Source organism: Anser anser (genome assembly GCF_964211835.1).
Source record: "Anser anser genome assembly, chromosome: 34".
Classification (NCBI taxonomy): domain Eukaryota; kingdom Metazoa; phylum Chordata; class Aves; order Anseriformes; family Anatidae; genus Anser; species Anser anser.
This window is the reverse complement of record NC_139755.1, coordinates 689,582-706,567: the sequence shown is the minus strand read 5'-3', so window position 1 is coordinate 706,567 and position 16,986 is coordinate 689,582. Positions and strand designations below refer to the sequence as shown.

At 59.4% G+C, this 16,986-nt stretch overlaps 2 protein-coding genes across 2 annotated transcripts; both read left to right on the top strand.

Annotated features, from left to right (window-relative positions):
- The first annotated feature begins 19 nt into the window (after positions 1-19).
- On the top strand, positions 20-11,424 carry OSGEP (O-sialoglycoprotein endopeptidase). Its single transcript, XM_083814995.1, has 11 exons — positions 20-274; positions 1,481-1,600; positions 4,777-4,952; positions 5,091-5,186; positions 5,266-5,315; positions 6,661-6,739; positions 7,574-7,639; positions 9,798-9,888; positions 9,962-10,037; positions 10,133-10,231; positions 11,335-11,424. Exons 1-11 carry the CDS (start codon positions 160-162, stop codon positions 11,372-11,374), a joined length of 1,008 nt encoding a protein of 335 aa, XP_083671121.1. The 5' UTR covers positions 20-159; the 3' UTR covers positions 11,375-11,424.
- Positions 11,425-12,863: 1,439 nt separating this feature from the next.
- Positions 12,864-14,202, top strand: LOC310888410 (uncharacterized protein). The gene is made up of 2 exons (XM_083815043.1): positions 12,864-13,391; positions 13,434-14,202. Exons 1-2 carry the CDS (start codon positions 12,885-12,887, stop codon positions 14,103-14,105), a joined length of 1,179 nt encoding a protein of 392 aa, XP_083671169.1. The 5' UTR covers positions 12,864-12,884; the 3' UTR covers positions 14,106-14,202.
- Positions 14,203-16,986: the final 2,784 nt, after the last annotated feature.

Here is a 16,986-nt window from a genome sequence, read left to right as displayed (position 1 = left end):
GGAAGTGACGCCGGGCGGAGGTACCGGAAGTGAGCCCGCGCGGGCCGGAAGCGGAAGCGCAGCGGCGCGGGGGAGGCGGCGGCGGCGGCGGCGGGAGGAGGAGGGGAGGCGGCGGCGGCGGCGGTGACGTCGGCGGTGACGTCGGCGGTGACGTCAGCGATGCCGACGGTGCTGGGGCTGGAGGGCTCGGCCAACAAGGTGGGGGCGGGGCTGGTGCGCGACGGGCGCGTGCTCAGCAACCGCCGCGCCACCTACGTCACGCCGCCGGGGCACGGTGAGCGGAAGTGACGTCACGGGGCTGGACCCCTCCCCCCTCGACCCACCCCCGCCGGGTGGCCGGTGACGTCACTGCCCCCCCAAGCCCTCCTAATGACGCCACCACCCCGGAACCACCCCCTCCCCGTGACGTCACGCCCCCTAAACTCCGCCCCAGTGACGTCACGCCCCTTAGGCCCCGCCCCCGTGACGTCACTCCCCCCATAGCCCCTCCCCCCGAAGTCGCTTCCTCTCCCCCAGGCCCCTCCCCCTTATGACATCACCGCGCCCCTCCCCCTATGACGTCACTGGCCCCCTGCATGACGTCACCCCGGGAGCCCCTCCCCCCGTGATGTCACTCCCCCAGGCCCCGCCCCCTCCGTGCCATCCCCTCCATGCCCCGCCCCCTTTTACCCCCCTCACCCCCTCCTATGACGTCACCGCCCCCTGTATGACATCATCACCCCCTCCCAGGACGTCATCACCCCGTATGACGTCACCGCCCCGATGATGTCACCGCCCCGCCCTATGACATCATCACACACCCCGGTGATGTCACCGCCCAGCTTCCCCCCCCAAAAAACCCTCCCCCCCTCGCCCCTCCCCCTCCATGACCCCTCACCCTGCCACCCACCCCTGACCCCACGTGACCCCTGACCCCGTGGTGACCCCTGACCCCCCTGTGACCTCTGACCCCCCTGTGACCTCTTCCCCCCATTCTTCACCCCCGGCCCCCCTGACCCCCACCCCCCGTGACCCCTGACCTCCTCGTGACCACTGACCTCCCCATGACCCCAGCCCATGACCCCTGACCTCCCCGCGACCCCTGACCTCCCCGTGACCCCAATGACCCCAGCCCATGACCCTTGACCCCCCCGTGACCCCTGACCCCTCCCGCGACCCCTGCCCCCCGTGACCCCTTCCCCCTGTTCTTCACCCCCAGCCCCCCTGACCCCCACCCCTGTGACCCTTGACCTCCCCGCGACCCCTGACCTCCCCGTGACCCCAATGACCCCAGCCCATGACCCTTGACCCCCCCGTGACCCCTGACCCCTCCCGTGACCCCTACCCTCCCCGTGACCTCTTCCCCCCCAGTCCTCACCCCGCCCCCGCCAGCCCCCCGACCCCCAAGGGACCCCCACCCCCCGTGACCCTTGACCTCCCCGTGACCCTTGACCTCCCCGTGACCCCGCGGTGACCTCTGACCCCCTCTCCCCCCCCCCAGGCTTCGCCCCCGGCCCCACGGGGCGGCACCACCGGGGGGCGGTGCTGGGGCTGGTGGCCGAGGCCCTGCAGGAGGCCGGGCTGCGGCCCCGCGACGTCGACGCCGTCGCCTTCACCCGCGGTCAGTGCCGGGCCTTGGCGGGGCCTTAGCGTGTCCTTAACGTGTCCTTAGCGTGTCCTTAACGTGTCCTTACCGTGTCCTCGGTGTGTCCTTAGCATGGCCTTAACCTGTCCTTAGCATGTCTTTAACGTGTTCTTTGTATGTCGTTAGGTTGTCCTAAGCGTGCCCTTAGCGTGTCCTTAGCATGTCCTTAGCGTGTCTTTAACCTGTCCTTAGCGTGTTCTTAGGTTGTCCTAAGCATGGCCTTAGTGTGGCCTTGGCGTGTCCTTAGCATGGCCTTAGCACAGCCTTAGCGCGTCCTTAGGATGTTCTTAGCATGGTCTCAACCTGTCCTTAACGTGTCCTTAGCATGTCCTTGGCTTGTCCTAAGCGTGCCCTTAGCATGTCCTTAACATGTCCTTAGCGTGTCCTTAGCATGTTCTCAGCATGGCCTTAACCTGTCCTTGCCGTGTCTTTAATGTGTCTTTGGCATGTCCTGAGGTTGTCCTCAGTGTGTCCTTAGCGTGTCCTTAGCATGTTTTCAGTGTGTCCTTAGCGTGTCCTTGATGTCTCTTTAACGTGTCCTTTGTATGTCCTGAGGTTGTCCTTAGCATGTCCTTAACGTGTCCTTAACATGTCCTCAGTGTGTCCTTTGCATGTCCTTAGCATGTTCTTAGCATGGCCTTAACCTGTCCTTACCGTGTCTTTAATGTGTCCTTTGTATGTCCTGAGTTTGTCCTAAGCATACCCTTAGCGTGTCCTTAACATGGCCTCAGCGTGTCCTTAGCGTGTCTTTAATCTGTCCTTAACGTGTCCTTAGCATGGCCTTACCATGTCTTTAACGTGTCCTTTGTATGTCCTTAGGTTGTCCTAAGCGTGCCCTTAGCGTGCCCTCAGCGTGTCCTTAACCTGTCCTTACCGTGTCTTTAACGTGTCCTTTGTATGTCCTTAGGTTGTCCTTAGCATGTCCTTAACATAGCCTTAGCATGTCCTTAGCGTGTCCTTAGGTTGTCCTTAGCGTGTCCTTAACATGGTCTTAGCGTGTCCTTAACGTGTCTTTAATGGGTCCTTAGCATGTCTTTAGGTTGTCCCAAGCGTGCCCTTAACATGTCCTCAGCTTGTCCTAAGCATGTCCATAACATGGCCTTAGCGTGCCCTTAGCATGTCCTCAGTGTGTCCTTAGCGTGTCTTTAATGTGTCTTTAATCTGTCCTTAGCGTGTTCTCAGGTTGTCCTAAGCATGCCCTTGGCATGACTTTACCCTGTCCTTAGCGTGTCCTTAACATGTCCTTTGTATGTCCTTAGTAAGTCCTTACTATGGACTTAGGTTGAGCTTAGCATGTCCTTAACATGTGCCCTTTGCATGTCCTTTCAGTGTCTTCACTGTGTCCCCAGGTTGCCCTAAGCATGTCCTTAGCATGTCCTTAACATGTCCGTAACAAGTCCTTAGCATGTCCTTAGCATGTGCTTTATATGCCCTTAGCGAGTCCTTTGTATGTCCTTAGGTTGTCCTTAACATGCCCTTAACATGTCCTTAGCATGTCTTTAACATGTGCTTAACGTGTCCTAAGTATTGCTTTAGTGTGTCCTTAGCAGGTCCCTAACATGTCCTTAGCATGTCCTTAGCATGTCCTTAGCACGTCCTTAATGTCTCCTTAACATGTCCTTAGCATGTCCTTACCTTGCCCCAAGCACGTCCTTAGCATGTCCTTATCATGTCCTTAGCGTGTGCTTAATATCTCCTTAGCGTGTGCTTACTGTGTCCCTCCCGTGCCCGTCGCGTGTTTTTCATCAGCTCTTAGCGTGTTCTTAGCGTGTCCCCCCTCACACCGACCTCAGGGCGTGCCCGTAGCGTGTCCTTAATCCACCCTTAGCGTGTCCTTAGCGTGTTCTCCCTCCCAATGACCTCCTTAGCGTGTCCTTAACCTCCCCTTAGTGTGTTCTTAGCGTGTTCTCCCTCCCAACAACCCCTTTAGTGTGTCCTTAGCGTGTCTTTACCATGTCCTTAGCATGTTCTTAGCGTGTTCTCCCTCCTCACGACCTCCTTAGCGTGTCCTTAGCATGTTCTCCCTCCCAATGACCTCCTTAGCGTGTCCTTACCCTCCCCTTAGCGTGTTCTTAGCGTGTTCTCCCTCCCAACGACCCCTTTAACGTGTCCTTAGCATGTCTTTAACATGTCCTTAGCGTGTTCTCCCTCCAACGACCCCTTTAACGTGTCCTTAGCGTGTCTTTAACATGTCCTTAGCGTGTCCTTAGCGTGTTCTCCCTCCCAACGACCTCCTTAGCGTGTCCTTAGCGTGTCGTTAGCCTCCCCTTAGCGTGTCCTTAGCATGTTCTCCCTCCCAACGACCTCCTTAGCGTGTCCTTACTCTCCCCTTAGCGTGTCCTTAGCGTGTTCTCCCTCCCAACGACCTCCTTAGCGTGTCCTTAGCGTGTCCTTACTCTCCCCTTAGCGTGTCCTTAGCGTGTTCTCCCTCCCCACGACCTACTTAGCGTGTCCTTAGCATGTTCTCCCTCCCAATGACCTCCTTAGCGTGTCCTTACCCTCCCCCTAGCATGTTCTTAGCATGTTCTCCCTCCCAACGACCCCTTTAACGTGTCCTTAGCATGTCTTTAACATGTCCTTAGCTTGTTCTCCCTCCCAACGACCCCTTTAACGTGTCCTTAGCGTGTCTTTAACATGTCCTTAGCGTGTCCTTAGCGTGTTCTCCCTCCCAACGACCTCCTTAGCGTGTCCTTAGCATGTCGTTAGCCTCCCCTTAGCGTGTCCTTAGCGTGTTCTCCCTCCCAACGACCTCCTTAGCGTGTCCTTACTCTCCCCTTAGCGTGTCTTTAGCGTGTTCTCCCTCCCAACGACCCCTTTAACGTGTCCTTAGCGTGTCTTTAACATGTCCTTAGCGTGTCCTTAGCGTGTTCTCCCTCCCAACGACCTCCTTACCCTGTCCTTAGCGTGTCCTTAACCTCCCCTTAGCGTGTCCTTAGCGTGTTCTCCCTCCCAACGACCTCCTTAGCGTGTCCTTACTCTCCCCTTAGCGTGTCCTTAGCGTGTTCTCCCTCCCAACGACCTCCTTAGCGTGTCCTTACTCTCCCCTTAGCGTGTTCTTAGCGTGTCCAGCGCTTCCCTACCGCTCCTTGCCCTTCGCGTGCCCTTCGCGTGCCCTTCGCGTGCCCTTAGCGTGTCGTGCCCCCCCCCCGCAGGCCCCGGCATGGGGGCGCCGCTGGCGGTGGTGGCGGTGGTGGCGCGGACGCTGGCGCAGCTCTGGGGGCGGCCCCTGCTGGGCGTCAACCACTGCGTGGGGCACATCGAGATGGGGCGCCTGCTGGCCCGCGCCCGCGACCCCCTCGTGCTCTACGTCAGCGGCGGCAACACCCAGGTACGCCCCCCCCCGTCGCGATATCGCGCGAGATCGGGCAATATCGGGCGATATCGGGCGATATCGGCGTTATATCGCGATATGTCGCGATATTATGGGCTGTCGCGAGCCATCGTGGCGCCCCCCCGCACCCCGCAGGTCATCGCCTTCTCGCGCCGGCGCTACCGCATCTTCGGCGAGACGCTGGACATCGCCGTGGGCAACTGCCTGGACCGCTTCGCCCGCGCGCTCAAGGTGGGGGGCGTCCCGCGCGTGTCCTTGGCGTGGCCTTGGCGTGTCCTTGGCGTGTCACACGCGTGTGTGTCCCCCGCAGATCTCCAACGACCCCAGCCCCGGCTACAACATCGAGCAGCTGGCCAAGAGGTGAGCGAGGCGGCCCCAAATGGCCCCAAGTGGGACCAAAATGGGCCAAAATGGACCCAAAATGGACCAAAATGGGCCAAAATGGACCCAAAATGGCCCCAAATGGACAAAAGTGGACCAAAATGGACCCAAAATTGCCCAAAATGGTCCAAAATGGACCAAAATGGTCCCAAGATGTCCCCAAATGGCCCAAAATGGACCAAATTGGCCCAAAATGGCCCAAAGTGGACCTAAATGGACCCAAAATTGCCCAAAATGGTCCAAAATGGCCCAAAATGGATGAAAATGGCGCCAAAATGGACCAAAATGAACCCAAAATGGCCCAAAGTGGACCAAAATGGACCCAAAAAGGCCCAAAGTGGACCAAAATGGACCAAAATGGCCCAAAATGGTCCAATATGGACCGAAAATGGACCAAAATGGACCCAAAATTGCCCAAAATGGACCCCAAATGGCCCAAAATGACCCCAAATGGCCCCAAATGGACCAAAATTGACCCCGAATGGACCAAATTGACCCCAAAATGGCCCAAAATGGTCCAAAATGGCCCAAAATGGACCAAATTGTACCAAAATGGCCCCAAAGTGGACCAAAATGGCCCCAAATGGCTCAAAATGGACCAAAATGGACCAAAATGGCCCCAAAATGCACCAAAATGGACCCAAAATGGCCCAAAATGGCTCAAAATGGTCCAATATGGACCAAAATGGCCCAAAGTGGACCAAAATGGACCAGAATGGACCTAAATGGCCAAAAATGGACCCAAAATGGACCAAAATTGCCCCAAAATGGACCAAAATGACCCAAAATGGACCAAAATGGACCAAAATGTTCCAAAATGGCCCCACATGGACCAAAATGGACCAAAATGACCCAAAATGGACCCAAAATGGACCATAATGGCCCAATGTGGACCAAAATGCCCCAGAATGCCCCAAAATGGACCAAAATGGCCCAAAATGGACTAAAATGGCACCAAATGGTCCAAAATGGCCCCAAATGGACCAAAATGGACCCAAACGACCCAAAATGTCCCCACAATGGGCCAAAATGGACCCAAAATGGCCCAAAATGGCCCAAAATGGACCCAAATGGTCCAAAATGGACCAAAATGGACCAAAATGGACCAAAATTGCCTCAAAATGGACCAAAATTGCCCCAAAATGGACCAAAATGACCCAAAATGGACCAAAATGGACCAAAATGGCCCCAAAATGGACCAAAATGACCCAAAATGGCCCCAAATGGTCCAATATGGGCCAAAATGGCCCAAAGTGGACCAAAATGGTCCAGAATGGCCCCAAATGGCCCAAAACGGCCCAAAACGGACCCAAAATGGCCGCAGGGGGACCAAGCTGGTGGAGCTGCCCTACGTGGTGAAGGGCATGGACGTCTCCTTCTCGGGGCTGCTGTCGCACGTCGAGGTGAGGTCCCCGATGACCCCAAGGGGTCCCCGAAGACCCCAAAAGGTCCCCAAAGTCCCCAAAAGGCCCCCAAAGTCCCCAAAAGGCCCCCAAAGTCCCCAAAAGGGTGATGACGTCATCAAGACCCCAAAGCCCCCAAGATGTCCCCAACGTCCCCGTGAAGACCCCGATGTCCCTTATAGGGTCACGATGTCCCCAAGGGGTCCCCGATGTCCCCAAGGGGTCCCCGATGTCCCCGAAGACCCCAAAATGCCCCCAAAAACCCCAAAAGGTCCCCAAAGTCCCCAAGATGTCCCCAAAGACCCCAAAAGGGTGGTGACATCATCAAGACCCCAAAGCCCCCAAGATGTCCCCAACGTCCCCACGAAGACCCCGATGTCCCCAAGAGGTCCCCGATGTCCCCAAGAGGTCCCCAATGTCCCCAAGATGTCCCCAAAGACCCCAAAAGGCCCCCAAAGACCCCAAAATGCCCCCAAAGACCCCAAAAGGCCCCCAAAGTCCCCAAAAGGACCGGAGCATCCCCAAAAGGGTGGTGACGTCATCAAGACCCCAAAGCCCCCAAGATGTCCCCAACGTCCCCACGAAGACCCCGACGTCCCCAAGAGGTCCCCGATGTCCCCAAGGGGTCCCCGATGTCCCCAAGATGTCCCCAAAGACCCCAAAAGGCCCCCAAATCCCCCAAAAGGCCCTCAAAGTCCTCAAAAGGCCCCCAAAGTCCCCAAAAGGGGTGATGACGTCATCAAGACCCCAAAACCCCCAAGATGTCCCCAAGGGGACCCCGATGTCCCCGAGGGGCCCCCGGTCACCGTCCCCCGTGTCCCCCCCACCCCAAAGGCGGTGGCCCCCCGGCTCCTGGCCACCGGCGAGGCCACCGCGGAGGACCTCTGCTTCTCCCTGCAGGTAGGGGGCGGTTTTGGGGCGAATTCCGGCGATTTTGGGGTTTTGGGGGGAAGCGGGGGGGATATTAAAGGGCCGGGGGGGGGGGAATTACGGGGTTTTGGGGGGGTTTTATGGGGTTTTGGGGTTCGTAAGGGGCTTTTGGGGTCCTCGGGGGGGGATTGGGGTGGGTTACGGGGGGTTGAGGGAGGTCTTCAGCGGGTTTTGGGGGGAATTTAAGGGGTTTTGGGGTTTTTAGGGGCTTTTTGGGGCTGTTTATGGGGTTTTGGGGTTCTTAAGGGGTTTTGAGGGGATTTGGGGGGATTTCAGGGGGTTTTGGGGTACTTAAGGGGCTTTTGGGGTCTTCGGGGGGGGTTGGGGTGGATTACGGGGGGTTGAGGGAGGTCATCAAGGGGTTTTGGGAGGAATTTAAGGGGTTTTGGGGTTCTTAAGGGGCTTTTTGGGGCTGTTTATGGGGTTTTGGGGCTCTTAAGGGGGTTTTAGGGTTTTTAAGGGGATTTGGGGGGATTTCAAGGGGTTTTGGGGTTCTTAAGGGGCTTTGGGGGGTCTTCAGGGGGTTTTGGGGTGATTTATGGGGGGGTTGAGGGAGGTCTTCAAGGGGTTTGGGGGGAATTTAAGGGGTTTTGGGGTTTTTAAGGGGTTTTTGGGGGCTGTTTATGGGGTTTTGGGGTTCTTCAGGGGTTTTGAGGGTTTTGGGGGGATTTCAAGGGGTTTTGGGGTTCTTAAGGGGCTTTTGGGGTCTTCGGGGGGGGTTGGGGTGGATTACGGGGGGTTGAGGGAGGTCTTCAAGGGGTTTTGGGAGGAATTTAAGGGGTTTTGGGGTTCTTAAGGGGCTTTTTGGGGCTGTTTATGGGGTTTTGGGGTTCTTAAGGGGGTTTTAGGGTTTTTAAGGGGATTTGGGGGGACTTCAAGGGGTTTTGGGGTTCTTAAAGGGCTTTGGGGGTCTTCGGGGGGGGTTTGGGGTGAGTTACGGGGGGTTGAGGGAGGTCTTCAAGGGGTTTTGGAGAGTTTTAAGGGGATTTGGGGGAATTTTAAGGGATTTTGAGGGTTTTTAAAGGGGTTTTGAGGGTTCTTAGGGTTTTTTGGGGTCCATCCATGAACTTTTGGGGTTCTTATGGGGGTTTTGGGAGGTTTTAAGGAGATTTGGGGGCTTTTAAGGGATTTTGACTATTCTTAAAGGATTTTTGAGGGTTCTTAAGGGTTTTTTTGGGGTCCATCCATGAACTTTTGGGGTTCTTACGGGGGTATTTGAGGGTTTTTGAGGAGATTTGGGGGTATTTGGGGGGTTTTAAGGAGATTCGGGGGAATTTTAAGGGATTTTGAGGGTTCTTAAAGGGGTTTGGAGGGTTCTTAAGGTTTTTTGGGGTCCATTCATGAACTTTCGGGGTTCTTATGGGCGTTTGGGGGGGGTTTAAGGAGATTTGGGGGGATTTTAAGGGATTTTGACTATTCTTAAAGGATTTTTGAGGGTTCTTAAGCGGTTTTTTGGGGTCGATTCATGGGCTTTTGGGGTTCTTATGGGGGTTTTGGATGTTTTTATGGGGATTTGGGGGACTTTTAAGGGATTCTGAGCATTCTTAAAGGATTTTTGAGGGTTCTTAAGGGTTTTTTTGGGGTCCATTCATGGGCTTTTGGGGTTCTTATGGGGGTATTTGAGGGGTTTTGAGGAGATTTGGGGGTATTTGGGGGGTTTTAAGGAGATTTGGGGGAAATTTCAGGGATTTTGAGGGTTCTTAAAGGGGTTTGGAGGGTTCTTAAGGTTTTTTTGGGGGCCATTCATGAGCTTTTGGGGTTCTTATGGGGGTTTTGGAGTATATTAGGGGGGGTTTTGGGGGATATTAAGTGGGTTTTGGGGGATATTGAGTGGGTTTTGGGGGTATGAAGGGGTTGGGTGACCCCTCAAGGTTGGGTGACCCCAAAGGGTTGGGTGCCACCAAGGGCTGGGTGACGTCGACGGGGTCGGGTGACGTCAACGGGGTTGGGTGACGTCAACGGGGTCGGGCGACCCCGTAGGGTCGTGGGTGACCCCGAGGGCCATTGGGTGACCCCAAAGGTCATCGGGTGACCCCTTGGGGACACCGTTGGCCCCTTGGGGACACCGGGTGACCCCTTGGGGACACCGTTGGCCCCTTGGGGACACCGTTGGCCCCGTCGGTGGCAGGAGACGGCGTTCGCCATGCTGGTGGAGGTGACGGAGCGCGCCATGGCCCTGACCCGGGCGCCCGAGCTGCTGCTGGTGGGCGGGGTCGGCTGTGAGTTGGGGACACTGGGGGGGGGTGGGGACATGGGGTGGGAGGGGACACGGCCACCTCGATGTCCCCGCAGGCAACCAGCGCCTCCAGGAGATGCTGCAGGAGATGTGCGCCGCCCGCGGGGCCCGGCTCTGCGCCAGCGACGAGAGGTGGGGACGCGTTGGGGACATTTGGGGACGCTCGGGGACGCGTGGGGACACATTGGGGACGCGTTGGGGACACGGTGGCGGCCGCCCGTCCCCAGGTTCTGCGTGGACAACGGCGCCATGATCGCCCAGGCCGGCTGGGAGATGCTGCGGACGGGGCAGGTGACCGACATCGCCCGCTCCGGGGTCACCCAGAGGTGGGGGCGTCCGCGGGGACATCGTCGGGGACGTCGGCGGCATGGGGGACATGGGGGGCGTTGGGGGTGTTGGGGACATCGGGGACGTCGGGGACGTTGGGGATGTTGGGGACATCGGGGACGTCGGGGGCGTCGGGGATGTTGGGGACATCGGGGACGTGGGGGGTGTTGGGGGTGTTGGGGACACCAAGGGCATTGGGGACATGGAGGACCCTGGGGACATGGGGGACCTTGGGGACATCGGGGACGTGGGGGGCGTTGGGGACATTGGGGACATCGGGGACATCGGGGACGTTGGGGGTGTTGGGGGTGTTGGGGGCGTTGAGGACCTTGGGGACATGGGGGACCTTGGGGACATCGGGGACGTGGGGGGCGTTGGGGACATTGGGGACATCGGGGACGTCAGGGACATCGGGGACGTTGGGGGTGTTGGGGGCGTCGAGGACCTTGGGGACATGGGGGACCTTGGGGACATTGGGGATGTTGGGGACACCGAGGGCATTGGGGACATCGGGGATCTTGGGGACATCAAGGACCTTGGGGACATCGGGGACTTTGGGGACATGGGGGACCTTGGGGACATTGGGGGCGTTGGGGACACGGAGGGGACCCGAGGGGTGGGGACATCGTGGTGACGATGACGCAGCGACGGTGACACGATGACAATGACACGGTGACAATGACATGATGACAATGACATGGTGACAATGACACGGTGACAGTGACGATGACACAATGACAATGATGGTGACAATGACAATGACGTGATGACAATGACACGGTGACAAGGATGATGACACGGTGCCAATGACAATGACACGATGACAATGACACGGTGACAATGACATGGTGGCAGTGATGACAATGCCAATGACGCGATGACAATGACGATGACACGGTGACAATGACGATGACAATGACACGGTGACGATGACGATGACACAATGACAATGACGATGACACAATGACGATGACGGTGACAACGACACGGTGACAACGACACGGTGACAATGACAATGACGCGATGACAATGACGGTGACACGGTGACAATGCCGCGGTGACAATGACGCCCGCGCCGCGGTGACAATGCCCCCGCCCCCAGGTACCGCACGGACGAGGTGGAGGTGACGTGGCGGGACTGAGCCGGCCCCGCCCCCGCTGGCCCCGCCCCCAATAAAGGCTCCGCCCCCAGCCCCGCCTGCGTCCGCCTCTTCCGTGGCACCTTGGGGACACCGGGGGACGTTTTGGGGACGCCGGGGGGGGGGGGCAGGGGGGACGTTTAGGGGGTGGTGGGGACCCCCGGGGGACACCTGGGGGCGCTTTGGGGACACTTTGGGGTCATTGGGGACATTTTGGGGACATTTGGGGACACTTCGGGGACATTTGGGGGACCCTTAGGGGACTTTGGGGTCATTTTGGGGACATTTGGGGACATTTTGGGGACCCTTAGGGGACATTGGGGACATTTTGGGGACATTTGGGGACCCCAAAGGGACCCAAAAGGCCCCAAAACGGCCCCAAAATGGCCCCAAAATGGCCCCCAAATGGCCCCAAATGGACCCAAAATGGACCCAATGGACCCAAAATGGCCTCAACAGCCCCAAAATGGCCCCAAGATGGCCCCAAAATGGCCCCAAACGGCCCCAAATGGCCCCAAAATGGCCCCAAATGGCCCCAAAATGGCCCCAAACAGCCCCAAATGACCCCCAAAAGGCCCCAAACGGCCCCAAAACAGCCCCAAACGGCCCCAAAATGGCCCCAAAATGGCCCCAAGGGCCCCATTGCCCCCATTGCCCCCATTGCCCCCATTGCCCCCATTGTCCCCATTGCCCCCATTGCCCCCATTGTCCCCATTGCCCCCATTGCCCCCATTGCCCCCATTGCCCCCATTGCCCCCATTGCCCCCATTGTCCCCATTGCCCCCATTGCCCCCATTGTCCCCATTGCCCCCATTGCCCCCATTGCCCCCATTGCCCCATTGCCCCCATTGCCCCCATTGCCCCCATTGTCCCCATTGCCCCCATTGCCCCCATTGTCCCCATTGCCCCCATTGCCCCCATTGCCCCCATTGCCCCCATTGCCCCCATTGTCCCCATTGCCCCCATTGCCCCCATTGCCCCCATTGCCCCCATTGCCCCCATTGCCCCCATTGTCCCCATTGCCCCCATTGTCCCCATTGCCCCCATTGTCCCCATTGCCCCCATTGCCCCCATTGCCCCCATTGTCCCCCTTGACCCCGTTCCCCCCCCGTGTCCCCCCCGTGTCCCCGCTGGTGGCGGTGGCCACGGGGACGCCCCCGGTGCCGGCCCCCCGCCGCTCCCCGATTGGCCGCCCGTGCCCCGCCCCTACCGGGTAGGCCCCGCCCCCCCGGCCACCGGCAAGAGGGGAATGGCCACCGAGGTCTTCGTGATGGCCACCAAGGTCGGAATGGCCACCAAGGTCCTCGTGGGGGCCACCAAGAGCCCTAAAATGGCCACCGAGGTCTTCGTGGTGGCCACCGAGGTCTTCGTGGTGGCCACCAAGGTCGGAATGGCCACCAAGGTCCTCGTGGGGGCCACCAAGAGCCCTAAAATGGCCACCGAGGTCTTCGTGGTGGCCACCAAGGTCGGAATGGCCACCAAGGTCCTCGTGGGGGCCACCAAGAGCCCTAAAATGGCCACTGAGGTCTTCGTGGTGGCCACTGAGGTCTTCATGGCGGCCACCGAGGTCACCATGCTGGCCATCGAGGTCTTCATGATGGCCAACAAGAGCAGGATGGCCACCAAGATCCTCGTGGGGGCCACCAAGAGCCCTAAAATGGCCACCGAGGTCTTTGTGGTGGCCACCAAGATCCTTATGGTGGCCACCGAGGTCTTTGTGATGGCCACCATGGTCTTCATGATGGCCACCGAGGTCACCATGATGGCCATCGAGGTCCTCCTGGTGGCCACCAAGAGCGGAACGGCCCCCAAAGGCCTCGTGGGGGCCAGTGAGAGCCCTAAAATGGCCACCGAGGTCTTCGTGGGGGCCACCAAGATCCTTATGGTAGCCACTGAGGTGTTCGTGGTGGCCACCGAGGACACCGTGATGGCCATCGAGGTCTTCGTGATGGCCAACAAGGTCGGAATGGCCACCGAGGTCCTCGTGGGGACCAGCGAGAGCCCTAAAATGGCCACCGAGGTCTTCGTGGGGGCCACCAAGAGCCCTAAAATGGCCACCAAGGTCCTCGTGGTGGCCACCAAGGTCTTTGTGATGGCCAACGCGATCAGAATGGCCACCGAGGTCTTCATGATGGCCACCAAAGCCCCCGAGATGGCCACCAAAGCCCCCCAAAACGGCCACCGAGGTCGCCAAGGTGGCCCCCGAGGCCCTCGTGGTGGCCGCCGAGGTCTTTGTGATGCCCCCGGTGTCCCCGCAGAGCCTGGCCCTGGACCCTCTTCAGCCCCATTGGCCCCTTTTCGGCCCCATTTCCCCCTTTTTGGCCCCATTTCCCCCTTTTTGGCCCCATTTCCCCCTTTTTGGCCCCATTTCCCCCTTTTTGGCCCCATTGCCCCCTTTTTGGCCCCATTGCCCCCGTCTTGGCCCCATTGCCCCCGTCTTGGCCCCAACGTCCCCTTTTCATCCCCATTTTCCCCTTTTTGGCCCCTTTTCAGCCCCATTGTCCCCCTTTTGGCCCCATTGTCCCCTTTTTTCCCCCTTTTGGCCCCATTGTCCCCTTTTTTCCCCATTTTGGCCCCATTGTCCCCTTTTTTCCCCCTTTTGGCCCCATTGTCCCCTTTTTTCCTCATTTTGGCCCCATTGTCCCCATTTTGTCCCCATTGTCCCCTTTTTGGCCCCAGTGCCCCCTTTTTGACCCTTTTTGGCCCCTTTTTATCCCCATTGTCCCCTTTTTGACCCCATTGTCCCCTTTTCGTCCCCTTTTTGGCCCCATTGTCCCCTTTTGGTCCCCATTATCCCCTTTTTTTCCCCATTTTGGCCCCATTTCCCCTTTTTTCCCCGATTTCCCCCTTTCCGGCCCCGTTTCGGCCCCGGCGCCCTGACCCCGTCCCAACCCCGCAGCGACCCCAACGTGGGGTCCCTGTGGGGTCACTTGTGGGGCTGGGGTCACTTGTGGGGCAGGGTCCAGTTATGGGGCAGGGGTCACTTGTGGGGCTGGGGTCACTTGTGGGGCAGGGGTCACTTATGGGGCTGGGGTCACTTGTGGGGCTGGGGTCACTTGTGGGGCAGGGGTCACTTGTGGGGCTGGGGTCACTTGTGGGGCTGGGGTCACTTATGGGGCTGGGGTCACTTGTGGGGCTGGGGTCACTTGTGGGGCAGGGGTCACTTGTGGGGCTGGGGTCACTTGTGGGGCAGGGGTCACTTGTGGGGCAGGGGTCACTTGTGGGGCTGGGGTCACTTGTGGGGCAGGGGTCACTTATGGCTCAGGGGTCACTTGTGGGGCTGGGGTCACTTGTGGGGCAGGGGCTACTTATGGGGCTGGGGTCACTTGTGGGGCAGGGGTCACTATTGGGGCTGGGGTCACTTGTGGGGCTGGGGTCACTTATGGGGCAGGGGTCACTTATGGGGCTGGGGTCACTTTTGGGGCAGGGGTCACTTGTGGGGCAGGGGTCACTTGTGGGGCAGGGGCTACTTATGGGGCTGGGGTCACTTATGGGGCAGGGGTCACTTATGGGGCTGGGGTCACTTGTGGGGCAGGGGCTACTTATGGGGCTGGGGTCACTTATGGGGCAGGGGTCACTTGTGGGGCAGAGGTCACTTGTGGGGCAGGGGTCACTTATGGGGCAGGGGTCACTTATGGGGCTGGGGTCACTTGTGGGGCAGGGGTCACTTATGGGGCTGGGGTCACTTATGGGGCAGGGGTCACTTGTGGGGCAGGGGTCACTTATGGGGCTGGGGTCACTTGTGGGTCAGGGGTCACTTGTGGGGCTGGGGTCACTTGTGGGGCAGGGGTCACTTATGGGGCTGGGGTCACTTGTGGGGCTGGGGTCACTTGTGGGGCTGGGGTCACTTGTGGGTCAGGGGTCACTTGTGGGGCTGGGGTCACTTGTGGGGCAGGGGTCACTTGTGGGGCTGGGGTCACTTGGGCTGGGGTCACTTGTGGGGCTGGGGTCACTTGTGGGGCAGGGGTCACTTGTGGGGCTGGGGTCACTTGTGGGGCTGGGGTCACTTGTGGGTCAGGGGTCACTTGTGGGGCAGGGGTCACTTGTGGGGCTGGGGTCACTTGTGGGGCTGGGGTCACTTGGGCTGGGGTCACTTGTGGGGCTGGGGTCACTTGTGGGGCAGGGGTCACTTGTGGGGCTGGGGTCACTTGTGGGGCAGGGGTCACTTGTGGGGCAGGGGTCACTTGTGGGGCTGGGGTCACTTATGGGGCAGGGGTCACTTGTGGGGCTGGGGTCACTTATGGGGCTGGGGTCACTTGTGGGGCAGGGGTCACTTATGGGTCAGGGGTCACTTATGGGGCAGGGGTCACTTGTGGGGCTGGGGTCACTTATGGGGCTGGGGTCACTTGTGGGGCAGGGGCTACTTATGGGGCTGGGGTCACTTGTGGGGCAGGGGTCACTATTGGGGCTGGGGTCACTTGTGGGGCTGGGGTCACTTGTGGGGCTGGGGTCACTTGTGGGGCTGGGGTCACTTATGGGGCAGGGGTCACTTATGGGGCTGGGGTCACTTGTGGGGCTGGGGTCACTTGTGGGGCAGGGGTCACTTGTGGGGCTGGGGTCACTTATGGGGCAGGGGTCACTTGTGGGTCAGGGGTCACTTGTGGGGCTGGGGTCACTTGTGGGTCTGGGGTCACTTGTGGGGCTGGGGTCACTTGTGGGGCTGGGGTCACTTGTGGGTCAGGGGTCACTTGTGGGGCAGGGGTCACTTGTGGGGCTGGGGTCACTTGTGGGGCTGGGGTCACTTGGGCTGGGGTCACTTGTGGGGCTGGGGTCACTTGTGGGGCAGGGGTCACTTGTGGGGCTGGGGTCACTTGTGGGGCAGGGGTCACTTGTGGGGCAGGGGTCACTTGTGGGGCTGGGGTCACTTATGGGGCAGGGGTCACTTGTGGGGCTGGGGTCACTTATGGGGCTGGGGTCACTTGTGGGGCAGGGGTCACTTATGGGTCAGGGGTCACTTATGGGGCAGGGGTCACTTGTGGGGCTGGGGTCACTTATGGGGCTGGGGTCACTTGTGGGGCAGGGGCTACTTATGGGGCTGGGGTCACTTGTGGGGCAGGGGTCACTATTGGGGCTGGGGTCACTTGTGGGGCTGGGGTCACTTGTGGGGCTGGGGTCACTTGTGGGGCTGGGGTCACTTATGGGGCAGGGGTCACTTATGGGGCTGGGGTCACTTGTGGGGCTGGGGTCACTTGTGGGGCAGGGGTCACTTGTGGGGCTGGGGTCACTTATGGGGCAGGGGTCACTTGTGGGTCAGGGGTCACTTGTGGGGCTGGGGTCACTTGTGGGTCTGGGGTCACTTGTGGGGCAGGGGTCACTTGTGGGGCAGGGGTCACTTGTGGGGCTGGGGTCACTTGTGGGGCTGGGGTCACTTGTGGGGCAGGGGTCACTTATGGGGCTGGGGTCACTTGTGGGGCTGGGGTCACTTGTGGGGCTGGGGTCACTTATGGGGCTGGGGTCACTTGTGGGTCAGGGGTCACTTGTGGGGCAGGGGTCACTTGTGGGGCTGGGGTCACTTGTGGGGCTGGGGTCACTGGGTTGGGACCCCCAAGTTTGGGGCAGGATCTATGGGGCAGGGATCTATGGGGCAGGATCTATGGGGCAGGGATCTATGGGGC

What these genes read in the sequence shown, in the direction of transcription:
- OSGEP (XM_083814995.1), top strand. Translation starts at nt 160, where the DNA reads ATGCCGACGGTGCTGGGGCTGGAGGGCTCGGCCAACAAGGTGGGGGCG. An exon ending in GCTTCGCCCGCGCGCTCAAG is followed by an intron (nt 5,187 to 5,265) that starts GTGGGGGGCGTC and finishes TGTCCCCCGCAG; the next exon opens with ATCTCCAACGACCCCAGCCC. An exon ending in CGCTCCGGGGTCACCCAGAG is followed by an intron (nt 10,232 to 11,334) that starts GTGGGGGCGTCC and finishes CCCCGCCCCCAG; the next exon opens with GTACCGCACGGACGAGGTGG.
- LOC310888410 (XM_083815043.1), top strand. Translation starts at nt 12,885, where the DNA reads ATGGCCACTGAGGTCTTCGTGGTGGCCACTGAGGTCTTCATGGCGGCC. An exon ending in GCCCTAAAATGGCCACCGAG is followed by an intron (nt 13,392 to 13,433) that starts GTCTTCGTGGGG and finishes ATGGCCACCAAG; the next exon opens with GTCCTCGTGGTGGCCACCAA.